General features: G+C 39.1%; 1 protein-coding gene across 1 annotated transcript in view; it reads right to left on the reverse strand.

The window, feature by feature from the left end:
* LOC117293136 (dynein heavy chain 3, axonemal-like) overlaps positions 1–21,541 on the reverse strand; it is a 69,225-nt gene that overhangs the window by 21,686 nt on the left and 25,998 nt on the right. The window contains exons 24-44 of the mRNA XM_033775360.1: positions 20,593–20,799; positions 18,975–19,089; positions 17,779–17,977; positions 17,136–17,244; positions 16,089–16,379; positions 14,673–14,966; positions 13,674–13,826; positions 12,603–12,825; positions 11,897–12,027; positions 11,007–11,253; positions 10,210–10,352; positions 9,108–9,269; positions 8,579–8,704; positions 7,280–7,437; positions 6,027–6,107; positions 4,687–4,870; positions 3,708–3,893; positions 2,948–3,180; positions 2,203–2,316; positions 686–909; positions 421–545 (exon numbers count right to left, since the gene is read on the reverse strand). Coding sequence (XP_033631251.1) covers positions 421–545; positions 686–909; positions 2,203–2,316; positions 2,948–3,180; positions 3,708–3,893; positions 4,687–4,870; positions 6,027–6,107; positions 7,280–7,437; positions 8,579–8,704; positions 9,108–9,269; positions 10,210–10,352; positions 11,007–11,253; positions 11,897–12,027; positions 12,603–12,825; positions 13,674–13,826; positions 14,673–14,966; positions 16,089–16,379; positions 17,136–17,244; positions 17,779–17,977; positions 18,975–19,089; positions 20,593–20,799 — 3,705 coding nt within the window. The remainder of the gene's footprint in view (positions 1–420; positions 546–685; positions 910–2,202; positions 2,317–2,947; positions 3,181–3,707; positions 3,894–4,686; positions 4,871–6,026; positions 6,108–7,279; positions 7,438–8,578; positions 8,705–9,107; positions 9,270–10,209; positions 10,353–11,006; positions 11,254–11,896; positions 12,028–12,602; positions 12,826–13,673; positions 13,827–14,672; positions 14,967–16,088; positions 16,380–17,135; positions 17,245–17,778; positions 17,978–18,974; positions 19,090–20,592; positions 20,800–21,541) is intronic.

Below are 21,541 nucleotides of genomic sequence, written 5' to 3' on the forward strand. Positions count from 1 at the left end.
AAAGTACAAGAGTAGTGGCCTGGGTCTCCCCTCGGTCTTGAGGATGAAGCACCCCAAACCTCTTTGGTGTTATACTACAAAGAATTTACAGTCTCTCTACATCACCATGAATAAAAAAAACAGGGTAGTGGGCCTGGGTCTCCCCTTGTCTAGAGGACGAAGCCTGTATCTCAGAAGATTTACAGACTCTCTACACCCCCATAAATACCCCTGGGGTGTTACATTTTGAATACTGTTGAGACTTAACTTCGACACAGATATCAAGCAAGAGATTCGAGCAGCCCCTTCCTTCACTTGGTGGCAACTTTTTAAAAATTCTTTTGAAAAAAAGCCCCTTCGTTCACTTGGTGGCAGCTTTTTAAAATTCTTTTGAGACGATGGGTTAAACGTAAAAAGAAATCCTTAAAGAAAAAGTTTTACCTTTTTGACATCCTCTCTCCATTCATTGCTGGTGTAATTCTTGGTGATTTCGATCTGGAATAACTCGTAGTCAGCCATGAATGTAGAAAGCTTGGCTGCACTCTGACGACCGCTACCTCCAATACCTACAGTGGCAAACGTGGATTTTGCAATGAAGTTGAAATTAAATTTGGTACAGAGAATTCTTCGCTGCGAATTAGTGACGTAAAAATTCATATCGCAATCACATCCGCAGGAAGTTTGAACTGGGCTTTACAGTACTTACCTATCAGGAGGGCGTGTCCATTGTCTTGTTTGAGAACTCGACTGACTCGTGAGATATGCTCGATGGCAAACTTAAACATGACAAGACTCATAGGTGCTTTGCTAATCTGATTGTACTCTCCTAGATAGAACTCCATGGTTGTAGTGAGGTCTTTCAGATTTGTGACTTCATCATAGATCTTCTGATCGCTGTCTGGGTTGGTGTAGTCGCCAAAGAATAAACTCCTACAGTGGAATGAACATACAATTGATAGAAGTTATTAAAGGAACACGTTGCCTTGGATCGGTCGAGTTGGTCTTAGAAAAGCGTTTGTAACCGTTTGTTATAAAATGCATATGATTAGAAAGATGTTTTAAAAGTAGACAATCATCCACACAAATATGCCTCAATATTGCGTGGTTTTTCTTTTACCACGCCGACTAACACGGTCGACCATTTATGGGAGTCAAATTTTTGACTCCCATAAATGGCGGATCGTGTTAGTCTCCAAAGCAAAAGGAAAACCTTGCAATTTCGAAGCAAATTTGTGTAAATTATTGTATGCTAAAACATCTTTCCAACCATATGCATTTTATAACAAATGGTTACAAATGCTTTTTATACTGCCGACTCCTCCGATCCAAGGCAACGTGTCCCTTTAAGAGTGCTGTATGTTATAATTGCATGGATGAATGTTTTCCTTCATTGCTGTCTATGCGGCCAGGTTGGCAGAGTGGTGTCTTGACTCGCCTACCACCTCTGGGACCCTAGTTCGAATCCCACCAGGGGCACTATGTGGATTTGGTTTAAGTCCCTACCTGACTGCGTGGTTTTTTTCCTGGAATAATTCTCAGGGGTTTTCCATCTAAAACTTAAACTGCATTGTCTTCTCTTCGTTGGGTTCTTGGGTAGTTAAGTGATTAAGTTCACTTTTCTGAGAGTCCTTGGCTTCACAAAAATGAAATAAATAACATGCCACACAGAGAGTAAGCATCAATTCCTGTGGTGGAAAAGTTCCAACCCAGAAATGGCAGCTCAAGAAAGCCGCTCAGTTACATCCACAAGGTCAATTTCCACTTGATTGTAAAAGAGACGTTAGTTCTTGACGGTAGTTCTTGTGTATGTATTGTTTGTGTCATTGCTTTTTACTTGCCATCTTTTGTTTTTACTGCAATTTTGGAGTGTTTTATGTATAGTATATAAATGTGTACTTTTTATGAGCTAGGTCTGGGAGGGCACATCTTTTTTGAAGACAGTTTTTTTTTACTTTTGCCCTTCCCTGGACAGCCTGGGCTTGTTATTGTTTGTCTGAAGAATTCAAATAAAATAAAATAAAGAGACAGTTGTTCCGACTAGCCACCGGGCAATCTTGGTGGTCTAGTTGGTATGACAGAGGACTGAGTAGACAGTGCTAAAACACATCGGTGTGTATGGGTAAAAAAAAATAATAATATATTCTTTATCCCGATGCAAATTTAACATCTATTAGTGTGCTCTAGTCGTCATCGGGAGAATGAAACTATTGATGTTGATTTTACCTGACGTTGTCATCGATGAGTTTTCCACTGGGTGTCAGGTGACTCAAGACTTTATCCACACTCATCTTGAAGTGAGATTGAGTCATCTCCTTCACAATGTCAAAGAAAGTCAACCTGATGATGAACAAAACAAACCATGTCTTTAAATTAACCGAGGTTAGACAAAAGAATAATTCCTGCTGTAACGCCTGTTTTGATGTTAACTCGGGCCAATTTCACAATCAGTTATACTTTTGGTCTTTGGAAGCATTTGATTATTTTAATCCTGTATAAATGTATACAACAAAACTAACCATTTGAAAACGTGATAGTGTTTTTGATATATCTGCGAAAATCTTGAGCGGTGATGTCCACGCAGGAAGAATAATCCATAATTGGAATTTAAAATTTGGGATCAATATTTATTTGGTTTGCGGTAACACCATGTGTGTGTGTCTACTTGCCAATCTGTCATGTATTAAATACCAATACTGGTTAACACGCTTGTGCATGCTAAAATTATTTTCGTCTCACTAAGAAAAATTTATTTGGTGACATTGTTTTACTCATCTCAAAAACTGCAGAACCTCAGCAAGTAGTGGAAGCTTTCTATCATCAATATCTTTAAACCGTGCAAGTTTAATGTAAATCTGTGGACATTGTGTGTTTTTTTTGTCCTACAAAAAGTGGCCAAACTTTTTAAAGTTAACTTTTCTAAGCGACCTGGGCTTCACAACCAGAATAAATCAAAAGACTTTCAACTGACCTGTCTTTGTCATCTATCAGCCGATCATAGAAGACTCGATAGACCTCATGAATCCAGAGACGGATAAGCTTATCCTTATCATCCTCCTTGAGGTGAGTGTTGGGGATGAGCAAGATGCCTCGAATGACTCGTGAGAAGTCACGCAGGTTGAAGACGTAGTGAGATTTGGACGGCGTTGGGAGGAAGTTACTCACGGCGGCTTTGTACACACCCATTGTTGCCATTACCATAATCTGAAGAATTAATTATCAAATGATTTAGCAGGGACTGCTTAGGAACATTTTGTGGAATTCTAGAAAATGGAAATGATGCAATGAGGAACAGAAAAGCAGTAGCCACAGATTGAAAAACATTTAACCTGATTTTGTCATTTATTATCCCCTTTTATACCTTTTTAAGCCTTCTATTAAGTAATCTATTTTGAGGCAGGTTTTTAGTCGGTCGCACGATGGTCGCATGATGGAAAACTTGACGCGATCCTAAAAAACGTACACAAGTTATAGTCATGCATGAGGCCTATAAACTGTTTTTTTTGTGTGTGATTGTGTGTCAAAACTTCCATCGCAACTATAAACCGGCCTTTAGGGCCTTGTGATTCCCATAAATAAATAAATAAATAAAAATAGAATATAGGCAATTTCAAATCCTATATTTTTTCGCAGCAGGTACCGCAAGATGTTAACTATGCATCTTGGATAAAGAAGTATATTCGTTTAACATAAAACAAAACATTTCCGATCAAACTTGATCGATTCGTTACCTTTCCCAGCCTCACAAACGCTGCATCGAATCCCTGTCCAAAATGCCAGTCCGAGATTGATGTGAAGATCATGGTCATTGTAGCATCGTCGAATGAGTCGATTGCAACGATATTCATGTGTCTAGTGAAGCGGCCACTGATGTCATTACGACCTCCACCTGGTGGGCCCATAGCGGCAACTAACAACTACAAAAACAGGAGCATCGAATCAATGTAACATAATACGAAGTGAACTGTACCAGGAAGTGGCAGGTTAAAAGCACCAAATTCAAACTCTGGTGTTTTTTGATCAGCAGAGAATGAGTTCGAATCCCTAACCGTGACACTTGTGTTCTTAGTAAGACACTTAACCATTGCTTCGTCCTTCGGATGGGACGTAAAGCCGTTGGTCCCATGTGTTGTGTAACGCATGTAAAAGAACCCAGTGCACTTATGGAAAAGAGAGGGGTTTGCCCCGGTGTTCGGCTGTGGCTGCTGTATGCGCCGTAGCACCTTGTAAACCCTAATAAGGTGCTAAATAATTGGGTCTCAGAATCCATCACTGCAATAACCTATCTTTCCGAAAGTTTGTATATAATCAGCGCCTTGAGTACATTGTTTGGTAGATACGTGCACTATATAAGACTTTGATATTATTATTGTTATAGACAAAATTATTAATGGAATTTATCTAGTGATAAAACACCCTTTTGCATTACTTTGTGTGCTGTCAGATGCATAATTAAAGGCTGCAGCTGAAGTCTTCTAAGTTTTATTATCTGAGTGAGAAATCATGACTTCAGAGGGACTCGTTTCTCACAATGTTTCATACTATCAACAGCTCTCCATTGCTTGTTACCAAGGTTTTCAAGCTAACAATTATTTTGAGTAATTACCAATAGTGTTGCCAAAATTTTAAGCAATGTTTTCTGCTAAAAAGCAGCTCTATGAAATTGGGTCCCGGTTAGAATAATTTCCGAGTAGTCATTTTTCTACTCACCACATCAATCATCTCAAGTTTGGACGTATCCTTCTTGTCGTACCAGTGCCCATGATCCACCCACTGTCTGAGTAGCTCTATAGGAGGTTGGGCACCATACTTCTCCTTCCCAGGCATGTTGAGATCATCAACGAAGATCACGCATTTCTTACCCATGGCTGGGCCGTACACGCCTTTACGACGTCTGGAAAGACAGTCAAACAAAGAAAATCTCAGTGATTCAAAAACTTAAAATACCAGCGATCAATTTCACATGAGTCAAGTGACGTATCCAAAGACATTAGGACGCATTAAACCCATCCTAAGTTAAGACGAGTTAGGAGTAATCCTAGCGTTTTGTGAAATCGGTTGCAGGGCTAGATTTCAAAAACAGGACAAAGAGCTTAGATTGATCTTAATTGTGAATCAATCTTAACTGCTAAGCAAACTGTGATGTCCCAATACAAATCACTATGATGATAATGGTGTGCCAAAGTTTGGGGGTCAGTCATTCAGAAAGAACGATCGACAAGGAATGGAAGTTTTGTCAGTAATATGTCACCGTGGTCCAGTGGTTAGACTGCAGGACTTGCAATCACACGGTTGCAGGTTCGAATCCTACCAAGCTAACCGCTGATTTCACAATGACTAGAATAAGTATTGTCTTCAAGTTACTGATCCACAATTTTCTGATTTTTGCTAATCATAATTGTAGACGTTAAACCAATGTTTTTTTGAGAGAGATTGCTGTTGCCAGCTCGGTGTTTATATCCCCTTGTGGGAGTTTGCAGAGTTCCCTTGACGGGAAGATCATTGGACACAGACAGACAGACAGACAGACAGACAGACAGACATACAGACAGACAAACAGATCTGTGGGTAAACTACACAATTAGTGAGGAACAATATCATGTAGGCAACTGTATGCAATCAACATGAATATGAATACCTTCTCTACACTGAAAAAAAAACCTTGAAATAATCTTTAGAAAATCTCTCTTTTTAAAGACACTGAACAATAGTCAAAGACCAGTCTTCTCACTTGGTGTTTCTCAACATATGCACAAAATAAAATAAAAAACGCCCTTCAGACGCGAAGTTGTGTGCTTTCAGATGCTTGATTTTGAGACCTCAAAATCTAGACCACAAAATTTTGAGGTTTCGAAGAAAAAAAAATCAAATATTTTAGTGGAAAATCACTTCTTTCTCGAAAACTATGTTACTTCAGAGGGAGCCGTTTCTCACAATGTTTTATACTATCAACAGCTCTCCATTGCTTGTTAACTAGTAAGTTTTTATGCTTACAACTATTTTGAGTAATTACCAATAGTTTCCAGTGCCTTTAATCATAAATTACATACCTGTCCAGTTTAGACATGATGATATCTTGAGTCTGATTGGCTGATGTACGAGCTGAGAAGTTGATGTTGTTTGGTATGTAGCTGGAATAGAAAACAACAACATTATTTAAATCTTACAATCGTTGGAAAAACTTTGTCTGCAAATTGGAAACTTTGAATTACACATAGGTTGCTTTGTTCACACCATTTTATATTGCAAAGCTTTTCAAGATTTAAATAATCATGTTAATAACATCCAATTTATTGGGGAAAAAATGATTCACAATCTTTGCATTTGGAGAGTTTAATAAATTCAGGGATATCAAAACACTTGCTCATATATTGTTTGCCATGTGAATCATAAACACCAGGGTTAACCCCTAATCTTCTGCGATAAGTGTTCAGGGTCCTTTTACGTGCACGAATCCTAGGACACAGGACCTACAGCTTTAAGTCCCATCCAAAGAACAAAGCAGTAATGGTTAAGGACAGAAGTTCCAAGACTGAAGTCGAACCCATACTCTGCTGATCAGAAACACCAGAGCTTGAGTCCGATGCTCTTACCATGTTAACCACTCCACAACGACACACCACTAATATGCCTATTAAGGCGCAAGCCCTAAAAGGGTTTGGGTACTTTTTGTACAATACAAAATACAAACGTCCACAGACTAACATTGAACTTACACGGTTTAAAGATAATAATGGTAAAAAGCTTCCCGTAAAATATTACATGCTGAATTGCTGTCGTTTTTTAGAAATAAGTTGAACAATTTCACGAAAAATATTATTTTAGCATTGCCCTGTGATTTTAACTGGGTTTTTTTCTTCTGAAAAACCTGATGGCTAATGAAGCTGAAAGTTCTACAGGGAATCTAGATTACAAACATCTTTACTCACAGGAAGTAGGAATTCATGTCATGGCCAAAAAACTTGATTTACAAAAGGTATCTTTATTATTATTATTATTATTATTATTATTACTATTATTATTACTATTATTATTATTATTTATTCGGCATAAAAACACATACAAAATACAAACATAATCAAAACAAAACAAAAACCAGGGACATATGCCTGGAATTAAAACAGTTTACCAAAAAACTGTAACCCGAAGGCCTTCAATTCCAATATCCCCGGTCATATATTAAAAATCTATAATTATTTACAATAAATCTATATAGACATTACGAACATTAGACAACAGCAGAAAAAAAGCAATGATGCAGAATGACCCTTCAAGATGCATCTTAACCCCTCAAGACACTTACTGTTCTTTGGGCAGACCAACCAAGTAGTCGTTGGTGATGGCTGATTTGCCAGTTCCAGTTGGACCAATGAATAACATAGGAACCTCGTGAATCAAGTAGGTATCCAAGAAGAAGATCTGACGAGCCGTATCGTTGGTTTGTATAATTAAATCACTCACCTGCAAAGTAAAGAAACAATTGATTGATTGTTTGAATTCATTCAGATAAAAACACAGCAAGAACATGCCAAAAATACTTATATAACAACAGGAAAAAAGACAATGAAATAAGATAAACCAAAATAGGACACAAGAGAGAAATACTGCACAAAATGATCAAAGGATAGCCCCCCATAACATAACTTTAATAGACCTATTTCCATTGGGATCCTTAAAAAAAAACTGCAACAGCATCAACAAGAAACGGAAGCACCGAACCCATATGAACCTAGCATCATATCAAAATTAATATCAACATGCGAAATGGAAGTTCTCTCAATGTGAAATGGAAGTTCTCTCTATGGGTTCTAGCTCGTTACTGGTGTGTTTATTTACTAAGTTTTCAAGTGAACTGATTATATTTCTAAGCTTGTCTTTTTTCTGGTCAGGTTTTGAAAAAAGGCGTGTATTTTTAATGTGGTTTTGACTTATGGGGTGTCCGCTTTTAAATAAAAGGTTTCAAACTGCCTCTTGCAAATGGGCTATCTCAATGGCTTAAGCTAGAAAATTTTGCTTAAAAGTTTTCTGCTTTGCAAAAATACACAGGATACCAGTCACAGATTGTACATGTGACAAGGTCATTTGGCTGGTAACCTTATTCTGGTAAGCATAATTTGGTTGTGCTTAGCTACTTCTTTTTTGTTTAACATGTTTAAGCAGCTCTATGAAATTGGGTTCAGCAGGACTCCTAAGAAGTTATTACGTTTTATTAAGTATGTTGTTGTTTGTAAGTTGTTTTGTTCATATCGTGCGTCCTCTGTTTGTCCGTTAGTCTTGTCTCTGTCTGTCCACAGGCTGATTATTACTACAAACCTCTACTTATCAAATCAGCCTCCACACTGTTCATTTTCTGTAATTGTAATAACTCATTGTATAAATGCATTCTGTAATGCTGTGTTAAGTTTTGACAGTGTGGAAATAAATGTGAATTGAATTAAAAAAGCATGACAGTTCTTTTCACAATTAAGAAGTCTCTCGAACATCCGATAAATCTATCCACGTTAGTAGACAATTCTATAAAGAACAAACTCTACCTGGCAAGTAGATACACACATGGTGTTACCGCAAAACAAATATATATTGAATTGAGTTCCCAACTTACTTTAGCTCCTGCTGGGATCTTAAGCTTAGCTTTATCCAAGTAGTCGATCCATTCACACCATTGACCGCTGGATTGCTTATGGAAGTAGAAATCAAAGACAGTGCCTCGCTCAGGGAAAGAGTTACTCTGTAGAAACAAGAATAGAACAAGATCATTTTTAGTGACGTGGCCGAGGGATATTAGGAGCACAGATCTCAAGTTCTGGTGTTTTTGATCAGTAGAGTGTGGGTGGAGTCCCGGTTGCTCTATAATGCGCGAATGTGGGAAAGCTAGAACATGTTTTTTACTTAATATACAGTTTTTGTACTTAGCGCCTTCATGGAGAGCAGTGCTGGGCGCTGATTGGAGTTTACCCTAATTTAAGATGACATCAATAAAAACAGAACAGGGTCCAGTGGTTAATTGTCATTGTCAGAACAAGCTCAAAGATGCGTTAAACATTACCCATGTGATAGGAAGGTAATAGGAGACAAAAACTGCACAGAAAATGTTTACTTTTTATTTTACTTTGCCACATAAAAATAACTACCTTTGTGATTTTGATGCTCTTTGGTTTGGGATGATCGGGATGGGTTCCACTGATTAACAGTCGGAAGAAATGATCAAACTTCTTGCGGCTGTCCCCGTTCATGGTTCCTCCAAGAGACCAGACCAGGCAGAAGAGAAACAGACCCTGGAGCCACAGGGTAATCTGTCGAGAAAGAGGAGTTGGGATTAAAGGAACACGTTGCCTTGGATCGGACGAGTTGGTCTATAAAAAGCGTTGGTAACCGTTTGTTATAAAATGCATATGGTTAGAAAGATATTGTAAAAGTAGAATACAATGATCTACACAAATATTCCTCGAAATTACGTGGTTTTCTTTTTACCTCGTCGACTAACACGTCGGCCATTTATGGGAGTCAAAATTCTGACTCCCATAAATGGCCGACCGTGATAGTTCGCGACGTAAAAGGAAAACCGTGCAATTTTGAGTGATACTTCTGTGGATCATTATATTCTACTTTTAAAACATCTTTCTAACCATATGCATTTCATAACAAACGGTTTCAAACGTTTTAAATAGACCAACTCGTCCGATGCAAGGCAACGTGTTCCTTTAAAGTCTGAGGGTCAGGCAAGATGAAAGCAGGGCAAATATTCAACAAAGTATGGTTATAGTTTCTACCTTTCTAAGTAACTACACAAGTTTTCTCGGAGGCTTCTTGGAACAGTATCCCGAGCTCTAGAAAAGTTGATTAATGAGCAGAATTTCTTTGTATCTGAAGAAATGGATAGCTGTTTATTTTATCGGGCAGACATAACTAGGCAGCACCTTGTAACCCTTGCATGGCGCTAAATGAGTGGAGCTCATTTCAAAACCCGTCTTCAAAAGGGTTCCTCATTATCCAAGTCCCTTGAGCACCTTATTGGTGGATACGTGTGCTACATGACATTTCAACGTTACTATTACTACCAAAAAGTCAGAAATTTAGACATGTCTGAAATTGTTAATTCCTAGTAACTATTATAACTTGGCATTTGGGGGGCTTGAAGTACAAGTTCAGAAATTCTGGTGGCTAGTTTCATAAACGTGATAATGCTACACAGTGACAGCTTGTTGTTATTATTGTTGTTATTGTTTACTCTACCTGTTGGTTACTCATGGTGTCATGCCCATCTGTTCCCGACATCTTTATCTCGTCCATTAAACAGGTATAGAGATTCATCAGGGAGTGTGCAAGGTGGATATTGGACGTGTAGATGAACAACTTACAATCATGGCGGATGAAATCTAGAATTCAAAAATAATAATAATAATACTCAGTTCTTATATAGCGCACCCCTAAGGGGCATATGAAAGCGCACAGTATTTTTTCCTGCAAGGTATTTTGAGCTACATTTTGAAGTATGAGACCTATTCCTTAACAGCACCGTGTAATGGTTTACAAGGTGCTGTGGCGAAATATGCCGCCAATCAAACCAGGAACACCGGGCGAACCCCTTTATTTTCGATATAAAGTGCACTGAATTCTTTTACATGTGTTGCATGACACACGGGACCAACGGCTTTTCGTCCCATCCCAAGGACAAAGCAATGGTTGAGTGTCTTGTGGTTTATTGTTTGATAATTGAAGCGGTCGCTGCAGCTTTCCAGGTTGTGTTGCAAACTTGGGTGTGATCACTGGCTACAAAGCAGTTATGGCTTCCGACTGGCAAACTCAAACAAAGATATTGACATTAATGGAAACAGCCGACATAAAACTGGATGGATAAGTCACAAATTTAAATCCTGCTCTACTAATCTTTTTTTGTTCAACCCAGAAGTTTAATTTAAATGTAATTCTGTTAATGGATCTTGGAACAGTCTACCTCAAAATATTCCATGAAGAGGTTTTCGTGGAGGCAAAGGACAATTTTTAAACCGATCCAACATAGTGAAACTCACCCAAGCAAGGATCTATAAGCCACTCAAACAGATCGTTAACAAGCTCTCGGTGTTCTTGAGTGAGTGACGCCGGTAGTTTCTCCATCCAGGATTCTTTGAGTGGTCTCCAGCCTAGCTGATGAGGCTCCATGTAGATCATACCGCAGCGGCTGACCGTAGCGGGGGACGCTTGCTCAAGATCGGCCGGCTCAAAGATTAGATTCTGCTTGTTAGACATCTGAATGATCTCACCACTCATTAAACAAAGCTATGAAAAATCATCAATAATGAGATTAAGAAATGTGGTAAAGGTTTGTGGTAACACCATGTAATGATAATATAAGTTAAATGAGTTGGAGTTCTCTGAAAAGAACCGTTGGTTTAATCTTGACGTTTCGATCAGTATGCTCTGATCGTCTTCTGGAGAAAGCTGGACTCTGATGCTGCATGCTGCTTAAGCACAGTTGATGAGGATTAGTTTATAAGAGGTTAAGATGTAAATCATACCGCAGCAGCTGACCGTTAAGAAAGAAGAGGTTTCAAGTTAGAAGATATAGATTATGGCAGCCTCTCCTTCTTCTTCCGTTTTATCTCTGGACCATGTAATTAAATTGGTGATTTAGTATCCTCATCAAGGTCTCTGAGTCCCTCGTCCTTTTGCTGGTCCGGAGTCAGGGCAGTCATGAATGATGTGGTTAATGGTTTGTGGGCTGCCACAGGGATACAGATTTAGTCTGGTAGTAACTTCGATGCACCCCCTGGAGCTTGAGGATAAACAGGTCCCAGGTTCTCCAGTCAGGATTTTTCAAAACTGTGGGGCATTCTGAACCCAAAATTTGCAAACTTTAAACACGCTGAATTCTATCAGGGTCGAACAGCCTCTGAGCATAATTCTTTTGATTGTAACTGACCTTTTTGTTGTCGTCCAGTACTGTGTTCATATTCTCGATCCACACCGCATCCACAGGTCCATCAAATATAATCCATTTCCTGTCTTCAGTTTGCGATGATGCTTGCTCACGGAAAGTGTTTGCTAATACACCTATACAATACATCCACAACAATGAAATAGCAGTTAGTTGAACATTTGTGAGTTGAGTTGAATATTGTGAGTTGATGTCAACACAGTATCCACAGGTCCGTCAAATATAATCCCGTTCTATCTTCAGTCTGAGAAAATGCTTGCTCATAAAAAGTCCTACCCGACAAACCAATAAATAGATCTACAACAATTAAATAGGTTTAGTTAGTTGGGTATTTTGGAATGCTCATGGAAAGAATTGGTTATACAATACATCCACAATAAAACTGGGTTTAGTTAGTTGAATGCTGTGTTAATATTCCCTATCAACACCTTAACTATGGGCCCATTTATTAACATCTATTCTCATTCTGACATATTGCTCCCTTTTGGAGATTTCAATTGCTAATTAACTTTTATTCAGCAGTCAAACTTGCCCCACGTTTAAAATCGAGCCAAGGGCTGATTCCAAAAACCCATTAAGCAGAATTTACTGCTAAGGAAAATAATATCAGGGCTCCAACTGTGACAATGTGAAGGACATAAAACTTAAGTTGGTAACCTGATTCTGCTAACCAGGATCTTTCAATGCTTACCATCAGTCCATTCATGGGAAACCGGATCAAAGCAACCATAGAGCTGGCCCATTGTTATAGCCTTAGGGTTGATGATTTCTAGAATGACACGGAATTCGTTCATTAATCCAGCGGTGTGGAGATCGCCCAAGGAATCTGAAAGAACCTTGTAGGAACTGCTCTTGCCTCCCATTGGATCACCAACGATCATGAAGCCATGACGAACCAACATCATCTCGTACACCTAGTGTAAAACACATACTTAGTAATGGCTAGTGGCTTCTCATAACAATAAAGTGGAAGTGTCATGGCCGAACAGTTAAGAGCACCGAAATCAAACTCTGGTGTTTCTAATCAGCAGAGTGTGGGTTCAAATCCCAGTCGTGACACTTGTGTCCTTAAGTAAGACACTTAACCATAGCCTAGACCTTCGGATGGGGCACAAAGCCGTCGGTCCCGTGTGCACGTAAAAGAACCCAGTGCGCTTATCGAAAAGAGAAGGGGTTCAGCCCAGTGTTCCTGGTTTGATTGGCAGCATATTGTGCCACAGCACCTTGTAAACCATTACATGCTGCTATGTATAAGGAGTAGACTATAATTCAATTCACCAAGCTAAATCAATCACAAGAACCATCTTTTTTACTGGTGTACTTTTCTTAAACTGTTTACTTCGTGTACGTAACTTTCTTAATCGTTTGCCATTTTAACTTTTATGTGCCCTCAAACAGGCTAGTTCTGGAGAGAGCGCAATATAAAATCAATAAATTATTATTATTATTGCCCTCACAGGTACCCATTTACCTCTAGGTGAAGAGAAAAAATTATAGTTAAGTGTCTTGCTCAAGGACACAAGTTTCACGACCGGGATTCTTATCCACACCCTGATGACTCAGTCACCAGAACTAAAAATTAACAATTATTGGCAACTAGTGGTATTCCAAAATACCATCCAACATGCACCATTTGTGACCGTTATCCAGCTGATTTCTTCACACTATTTGCTGCTTCCAAGCAGTTCCAAAAAACTGGGCCATGATAGCTTGACCGAATTCCGGATCTTAAGCGAAAACCAAAACAGCCAAAGATACGTACCTGGATGATCTTCTCGATGAACCACGGCACGGATTGAAGACCGCGCTTCTTGATGTTTTCATTCAGCGTCTCCAAGAAGACAGCGTAGTCAGGTGTCGGTAAGACGGTACCAGGGAATAAATCACTGATGATGCCTTCAAACAACGGTACATCCTGTAGATAAATACAAACATGAAATAGTCACTGTTTCCACATTTCAAGTTCCATGCTTCTCGTCACTGAACCCACTCCCACTGGGGTGACAGGTCTTTTTCTTCAGCTGCGCCACGCATCTTGAACTCTCTACCACTTAATCTTAGACCTTGTCTTTGTTCCACAAAATTCAAATCTCTTCTCAAAACTTATCTTTATATCACAGGTTTTCAAGGACTAATTTTGTTGTGTCTGTTTTCGTTTGTTTTGGGTTTCGGTTTTTACTGCGTCTTGAACACCCAGCAGGGTAGATATGTGTGCATTACAAGTCTTTATTATTATTATAATTATTACTATTATTATTATTTGTCTTGTATGAAATTTACGCATAGTGGATCTGTGACAGGCTATCGACTGAGAGGGCAGACCCTGCTGGTACGTGTCAACAGTGCCCCCAATGTCTAAGTGGCTGGAATAAAGATATAAAAATCTACATCTGCAAAAGATAGAGAATCAATCTATTGAGTACCAAAGAGATGCAGTACATGGAATAAAGCTGTTGGAATATTGGAAACTTTCAGCTTTATTAGTTTTTTAAAAATCTGTAAAAGTCACACAGCAAGTTTTCCAGGAGTCACATAAATTGATTGTACTTGCTAAAATAACTTTTATCAATATAAGCCACAAGGGTAACTGACTGGGTAAAATAACTTTTGTGAATTTGTTAACTCATTTCTCAAAAATACAGCACCTCGGCAATTTAAGGGAAGCTTTCTTTCATCAATTTCTTTAAGCCAGATAAGTTTAACGTAAATCTGTGGAGACAAAAAGTACCCAACTCTTTAAGACGTGGTTTTTGCATCCTACCTGAGATAAGAACTTTGGAAGGTTGACATCTTTGATGGCTCTGAGAACCAACACACCTTCCTTCTCATCCGGGTATTTCAGCTTCAAATTCCCAGCAGCCGTCAGAACCGACTTGACGGCACGCATACCGTAATCATAATGATGCTGTGATGACAACAGCTCCGAGCATAGCTTGTAGGTCGCTACGATCTTACCGGCAAGGCTACGGGCATCCACAAAACCCATGGAGTATAAGCTGATCTCAGCGATCAGCCCGTAGTCGGGGACCATCATGGCCACTGTGCGGAATAACACCTAAGTGGGAATAATCAAAGAGCTTTCTTTAAAGCCATTGGACCCTTTCGGTAAACAGTATTGTCCAAGGCCCACACTTCGTGTATCACAACTTCTATATCAAACAACAAACCTGTGAAAATTTGGGCTTAATCGGTCATCGGAGTCGGAAGAAAATAACCGGAAAACCCACCCTTGTATCCGCGCGTTTCGCCGTGTCATGACATGTGTTTCAAATAAATCCGTAATTCTCGTTAACGAGAATTGATATTGTTTTACTGTTTTCTCAAAAAGTAAAGCATTTCATGGAATAATATTTCAAGAGAAGTATTTCACCACTACCTTCTGTAAACCCTGTAAGTTATTTGTAAATCTGTGAACTTTTCCTGTACCGAAAGGGTCCAATGGCTTTAAACACATCGAGTATAAATAAACTGGACTCAGCGGTCAGAATATAGTCGGGTACCATCATTTCCACCTTTTGATAACCCGTAGAGAATCCCAATAAGCTTTTGTGAGTAGTATCCTCAGCAATAATGAAGCAGATCAAATACCATACTTATTTTATTAAGAGAAAAATTGTTGTTGACCAGGGGTCGATTTCACATAGAATAGGCTTAGTCCGAACTTAGGAATACATTATAGTCCTGGGAGATTTAAAAAACTTAAGGCCTAACTTGAGATAAGACTAACTCTTTATGAAATTCAGCCCAGGCAATTCTAAAAGTCTAAATGCATATAAAAAGACGAAACTTTCTCATTCCTCGGGCAAAATTTACAAAGCAATAAAATCCATCGCAAGACAAATTGTCAGTATTACAATAGTGATTTGTATTGGGACGTCACACTTTACAAGCAACTACGATTGTAAGAGATGTTAAATTTGCATTATGGGATAAAGAATATAATTTTTGTTTTTACCCATACACCGATGTGTGTTAGCACTGTATACTCAGTACTTTCCCCGAGTCCTGTGAAAAAATATCACAGTCATGTTACTCGGGTGGGATTCGAACCCACGACCCTGCAATTCTAGAGCAAATCAACTACGATTGATTTGCAGTTGAGATCAATCTTAGCTCTTTGTAATTTCAGCCTCTGGTCATTGAAGGTGACCACCTCGGCTTGGACTCATTATCTCACCTTGAGGTTATCCGGAAGATCAGAGCGTCCGGCATACCCAGGGTTCATGGTGATAAACATCGTACACGTTGGATTCAACGTCAGCTCAGTGCCTTCAAATAGAAACTTCTTCTGATGTTGCTGAATTGCCCGTTGGATACTCAAGATCTGCTGAGCTACGACGGACAGTACCTCTAGCTCGATACGGTTGAACTCGTCGAAGCACGCCCAGCAACCGGCCTGGGCTAGACCCTTGAAGAATTTACCCATGGCTTTGTAGTCAAGACCGTCGGAGCAATTGAAGACCACACACTGCGTTAGAAATGGAACAAGGAAAACTTGCATTGTCAAAAAAAAAACATGGTCTACAGTTGCTAATGACGATAGGACGTGACTTATGCAAGAGTTGAACAGTCTGGAAGAATAAACTTCAAATTACAGTGATATATATAAACATGCTGGATTTAACAACACTGTCTATGGCTATGCAGGTCTTGAAATAACCAACGGCACCCACAGCAATTGCCAAGGTGCCCTGCGCTTTTGATGTGGTGCTCTTTGCAAAGTTCCCATACAATCTTATACTTTACCCATAGAAGTGCCCCTTATCAGAGGAAAATTGCTGTGCCCATTTAAGAGAGGAATGCTATGACTATGTCTGTGGCTATTGCCATGGCTCTGGCTGTTGCCATGGCTTAATCGCTGCATCTGCCTACACCTCACTGTTGCCACTTTATGCCAACAGCCAACGCCAGCCAGCAGCCACAGTCGCCTAAATCAGTCAAAGCTCTTGCCTTGTTACATAAACTACACCTCAAATTTGTCCTTTTCTTTTTCCTCTTTTTTATTCCAATGAATAAATCTCAAGCCTGGAATTTCCTTTTTGAGAGGGGAAGGCTGCAGTTTCATTTTGCAAAGTCTCTGTGAAACTTTTGAAAAGGCACCAAGGCCAAGACCAGGGCAACAGAGCCTGTGAGTAAATTCCAGGCCTCGAGTCTTTATAACCACGATGCAAAATCATAAACATGTGATTTTCAAACATCAGTAATTATGACGCTGTGTTCGTACCTGTTTAGCAACAGCTTTAGCCAAGTCTTTACTGGTTTCTGTCTTGCCTGTACCAGCAGGACCTTCGGGAGCTCCCCCTAGATTCAGCTTCAAGGCCCCCATCAACGTTCTGGACAAGTAAGGGTGAAACAGATCGACATGAGTTAAACTTTCACAATACTAAAATAAAATATATAAAGCGGTACACTCAATCAGATGTGTATGACCAAATTCAAAATTTTTCTACAAACTTTCAATTCCTTGAAAGAAATACATTCCATGATTGGTTGCTTCGTTTCCAACAATGTCAACACTATGTCTAAATATTTGTGTGACATTGTTACAAACTGTGGCCATCTATTTTTGTTTTGAGTTAGTGACTCACCTATAGCATCTATCGGTCAGTGGAGTGATAACCAACCGACCTGAGTCACCCAAATACTCACAATCATACTCAATGTCTGAGTTAGTGACTCACCTATAGCATCTATCGGTCAGTGGAGTGATAACCAGCCGACCTGAGTTACCGAAATACTCGTACCCATAGTCAATGTCTGAGTTAGTGACTCACCTATAGCATCTATTGGTCAGTGGAGTGATAACCAGCCGACCAGAGTTACCCAAATACTCACAATCATACTCAATGTCTGAGTTAGTGACTCACCTATAGCATCTATCGGTCAGTGGAGTGATAACCAGTCGACCTGAGTTACCCAAATACTCATACCCATAGTCAATGTCTGTTGTGATCATGTGAACATTGACATGTGTACCATTGAAGTAATAGCGCAATTGACTGATCCAATTGAAGTCATTCACACTCTCTACGCCGAGATCACCAAGCTGGGCCACGACATCACGAGCTGGGAAACCAAACAAATCAATATGTTAAGGGTATTAGAGGAAAAACAACAACATTCTTTGTTGAATCAGTGTAAAAACATGTAAAACAACATTATTTATCACATAGCATTAGTGTAAAAACAACTTTCGTTATATCGTAACATCAGTGTAAAAACAACAAGATTCTTTATGCCGTAGCATTATTGCTGTATCTCGATTTGGTAAGAACGTTGTTTCTCGCACAAGAAAAGCTTAGACATGTTAGAGCGGAAACGTTGTACCTCGATTTGGTAAGAACGTTGTTTCTCGCACAAGAAAAGCTTAGAGCAAAAAGATTGGTAAGAACCTTGTAATTCGCACAAGAAAAGCTGTAAGCAGAAATCTTTCATCTTGCTTTTGTGATTTTGGGTTGAACCAAGAAAAATTGACAAGTGCGGGATTTGAACCAACGACAACGATCAACCACCAACATAGGGCTAGATAGCTCAGTTGGTAGAGCGCCGGCACGTTAAACCGGAGGTCGTTGGTTCAAATCCCGCTCTAGTCAATTTTTCTTTGTTCAAACCAAAATCATTTAAAAATGTACCCAGTCAGTTTCCCTTGTGGCTTATTATTTGATATCTTGCTTTTGTCATAAACTTGTAGCTTCAATTTGTAACAACGTTGTATATCACACAAAAAAGCTTTGTGAAAAAACGTTGTATCTTGTTTATGTAATAAAATTGCGTCTCCTATGAGAGAAGCTCTGTGCGAAACATGACTTTAAGAATGACACATATTAGAAAGACTGTGCTGAAAGACTCCATTGTCTTTTAATTTTGTAATACTGTTGTATATATTGTATATAACACGAGAAAATCTGTGCAAAAACGATTTAGCTGGTTTAGGAACAGCATTGTATCTCGCATAAGAGAAAGCTCTTTGCAAAATACAGCTATAAGAATGAACTAAAGACATGTATATTATCTCATCATGGATTGTGGTTCGTATATGTATCTGATTAGCTTCACTACTTACCATGTACATCAATAACAGTCAGAGCTCCTAATGTAACCCGAGAACCACCTTCCAGCTTGCCTCGTACCAAGTCAACAATCTCAGATAACTGTCGATTACTCTGCTCAAGGTATTTCTGCAACAAGAAGAGGTTTTAATAAGAGATGTTAAATTTGCATCGGGGATAAAGAATATTAATTGTTTTTTTTTACCCATACACCGATGTGTGTTTAGCACTGTAGTACTTTTCAGAGTCCTGTGAAAAAATATCACAGGCATGTTACTCGGGTGGGATTCGAACCCACGACCCTTGGAATTCTAGAGCAGTGTCTTACCAACTAGACTACAGAGGTTGCCCGGTAGAAGAGGTTTCATTAGGTGTATACAATAAAAGGTTTGGGAAAAATTTATTAGAGCGGAATTTGAACCATAGACCACTGGATTAACGTACCAATGCTCTACAAACTGAGCTGTCCAGCCCTGTGTTGGCGGTCTCCCTATTAGTCAATATCTTTGCTCAGAGGTGCCGGTCAAAAGCTAAGTAACTGATAGCTGCAGTGTTGCAAGGAATAACACCTAAGTTTAGGGTACAACATGGGAAGCGGCAGCCAAAGGATCACTCCAAGGGGATGTGACTTTTTAGTATTAAATATCCTTTTATTTCTATATAACAAAAGGGTATGGCCTTTTCAAAACCAGGGCTTTACAGTATTACCTTCGGCTTTGGCTGAAAAAAAAAAGCTTAAACTTTTAGGATAGGACTTCAAAGGGGCAGACAGTGGCGAAGCCAGAGCCCAAAGCCTTAACCATGGTTTTGAAAACGGCTTATGACTATTCCGACGATGTGGTTTTATCAACAATGAAAATATATTTTTTATTTCATTGAATATATTCTGGTTGTAGTAGCTAAGAACCCAATAGAGAGAAGACAATGAAGTTTCAGTTTCATTGTTCTGATGAAAGTTCTACACGAGTTTTTGCAGATCTTGTTTTTTTAGATTTGTTTGTAGGATAGGCCACTCAGGGGATGCGTTTGTTTTAACTCTGGTTTCTCTTATGGCGTTTATCAGGGAGATTTTGTACAACAGGAGAAAAGTCTCCATAATCAGGGAAATTTCCAACTTGGTTCATCAGAACATGGAAAGATTAGTTGATTTTCAGGGAACTTTCTGTAGAAGGGTGTCATGGCCGAGTGGTTTAGAGCATGGAAATCAAGTCCAGTGCCTTTAAAAGGCAGTGGACACTACTGGTAATTACTCAAAATAATTGTTAGCATAAAACCTTTCTTGGTAACGAGTAATGGGGAGAGGTTGATAGTATAAAACATTGTGAGAAACGGCTCCCTCTGAAGTAATCTATTTATCGAGAAAGAAGTAATTTTCCACGAATTTGATTTCGGAGCCTCAGATTTAGAATTTGAGGTCTCGAAATCAAGCATCTGAAAGCACACAACTTCGTGTGACAAGGGTGTTTTTTCTTTCATTATTATCTCGCAACTTTGACGACCCATTGAGCTCAAATCTTTTACAGGTTTGATATTTTATACATATGTTGAGATACACCAACTGTAAAGGCTAGTCTTTGACAACTAACAATAGTGTCCACTGCCTTTAAGAACTATAGTTTATTTTTTAGTTACCTTGAGACCACCAGGTTCCTTGATAGCCTTGGCTACTTCCTCAGTCCAGAAGATCTGAGTGACACACAGGACCACCTGACCTGCCCAGTCTAGCACCCATCTATTACGAGGCAGATTGGTGTAAGCCCCTACACCTTCCTGGATGACCTTCTGTACGCTGGTGATCATCACGTCCTCTACTTGCCGAAGCCATTTCTCTACCATTCCCTGCAATCAACAATCAAGATTAATCAGTCACCATGAGACTTTGATGAATGATTACAGGCCTTGAACTTTGCTCGCTCTTGAAACGAGCACAGCAATTTTCCTCTGGTTAAGGGGCACTTCTATAAGGGAAAGTGTAAGTTTGTATTGGATCTTGCAGATCTTGGGGGTTGCAGAGAGCACCACAGCAAAAGCACAGGGCACCACATCAATTTAACACAATTTAAAAAAAAACCTTAAGACACATCTTTTCAACCAAGTATTTGAGAAAAATGGTTTGATTTCTACCCTTCGATGTTTTCTTTGATATTGCATTTGTATTGTGTTTCTCTTCAACATGTTCTGGATTTCTTCTTAGCTTAGGCTTACGTTTCAATTTTGGTTATTGTACATGTAAATATTATTCTTTGTATTTAGCGCCATGAGCACTTTGATGGGTTTGTGCGCTTTATAAGTTCTCATTATTATTTATTATTTTTATCAATTGCTGTGGGTGCCGTGGGTTGTTTTAAGGCCGGCGGACCTTGAACTTCCCTCTTGAAGGGGCTCAGCAATTTTCCTCTGGTAAGGGGCACTTCTGTAAGGAAAATGTAAGTTTGTATTGGAACCTTCAAGGATTAGGTACTTTTTGTAACACAAAACCAATGCCACAGATTTATATTAAACCTGCACCGTTTGAAGATAATGATAGTACAAAGCTTACCTTAAAATATCACTTGCTGAGGTGCTGTAGTTTTTCAGAAAT

This window comes from Asterias rubens, chromosome 7 (genome assembly GCF_902459465.1).
Source record: "Asterias rubens chromosome 7, eAstRub1.3, whole genome shotgun sequence".
Lineage (NCBI taxonomy): Eukaryota > Metazoa > Echinodermata > Asteroidea > Forcipulatida > Asteriidae > Asterias > Asterias rubens.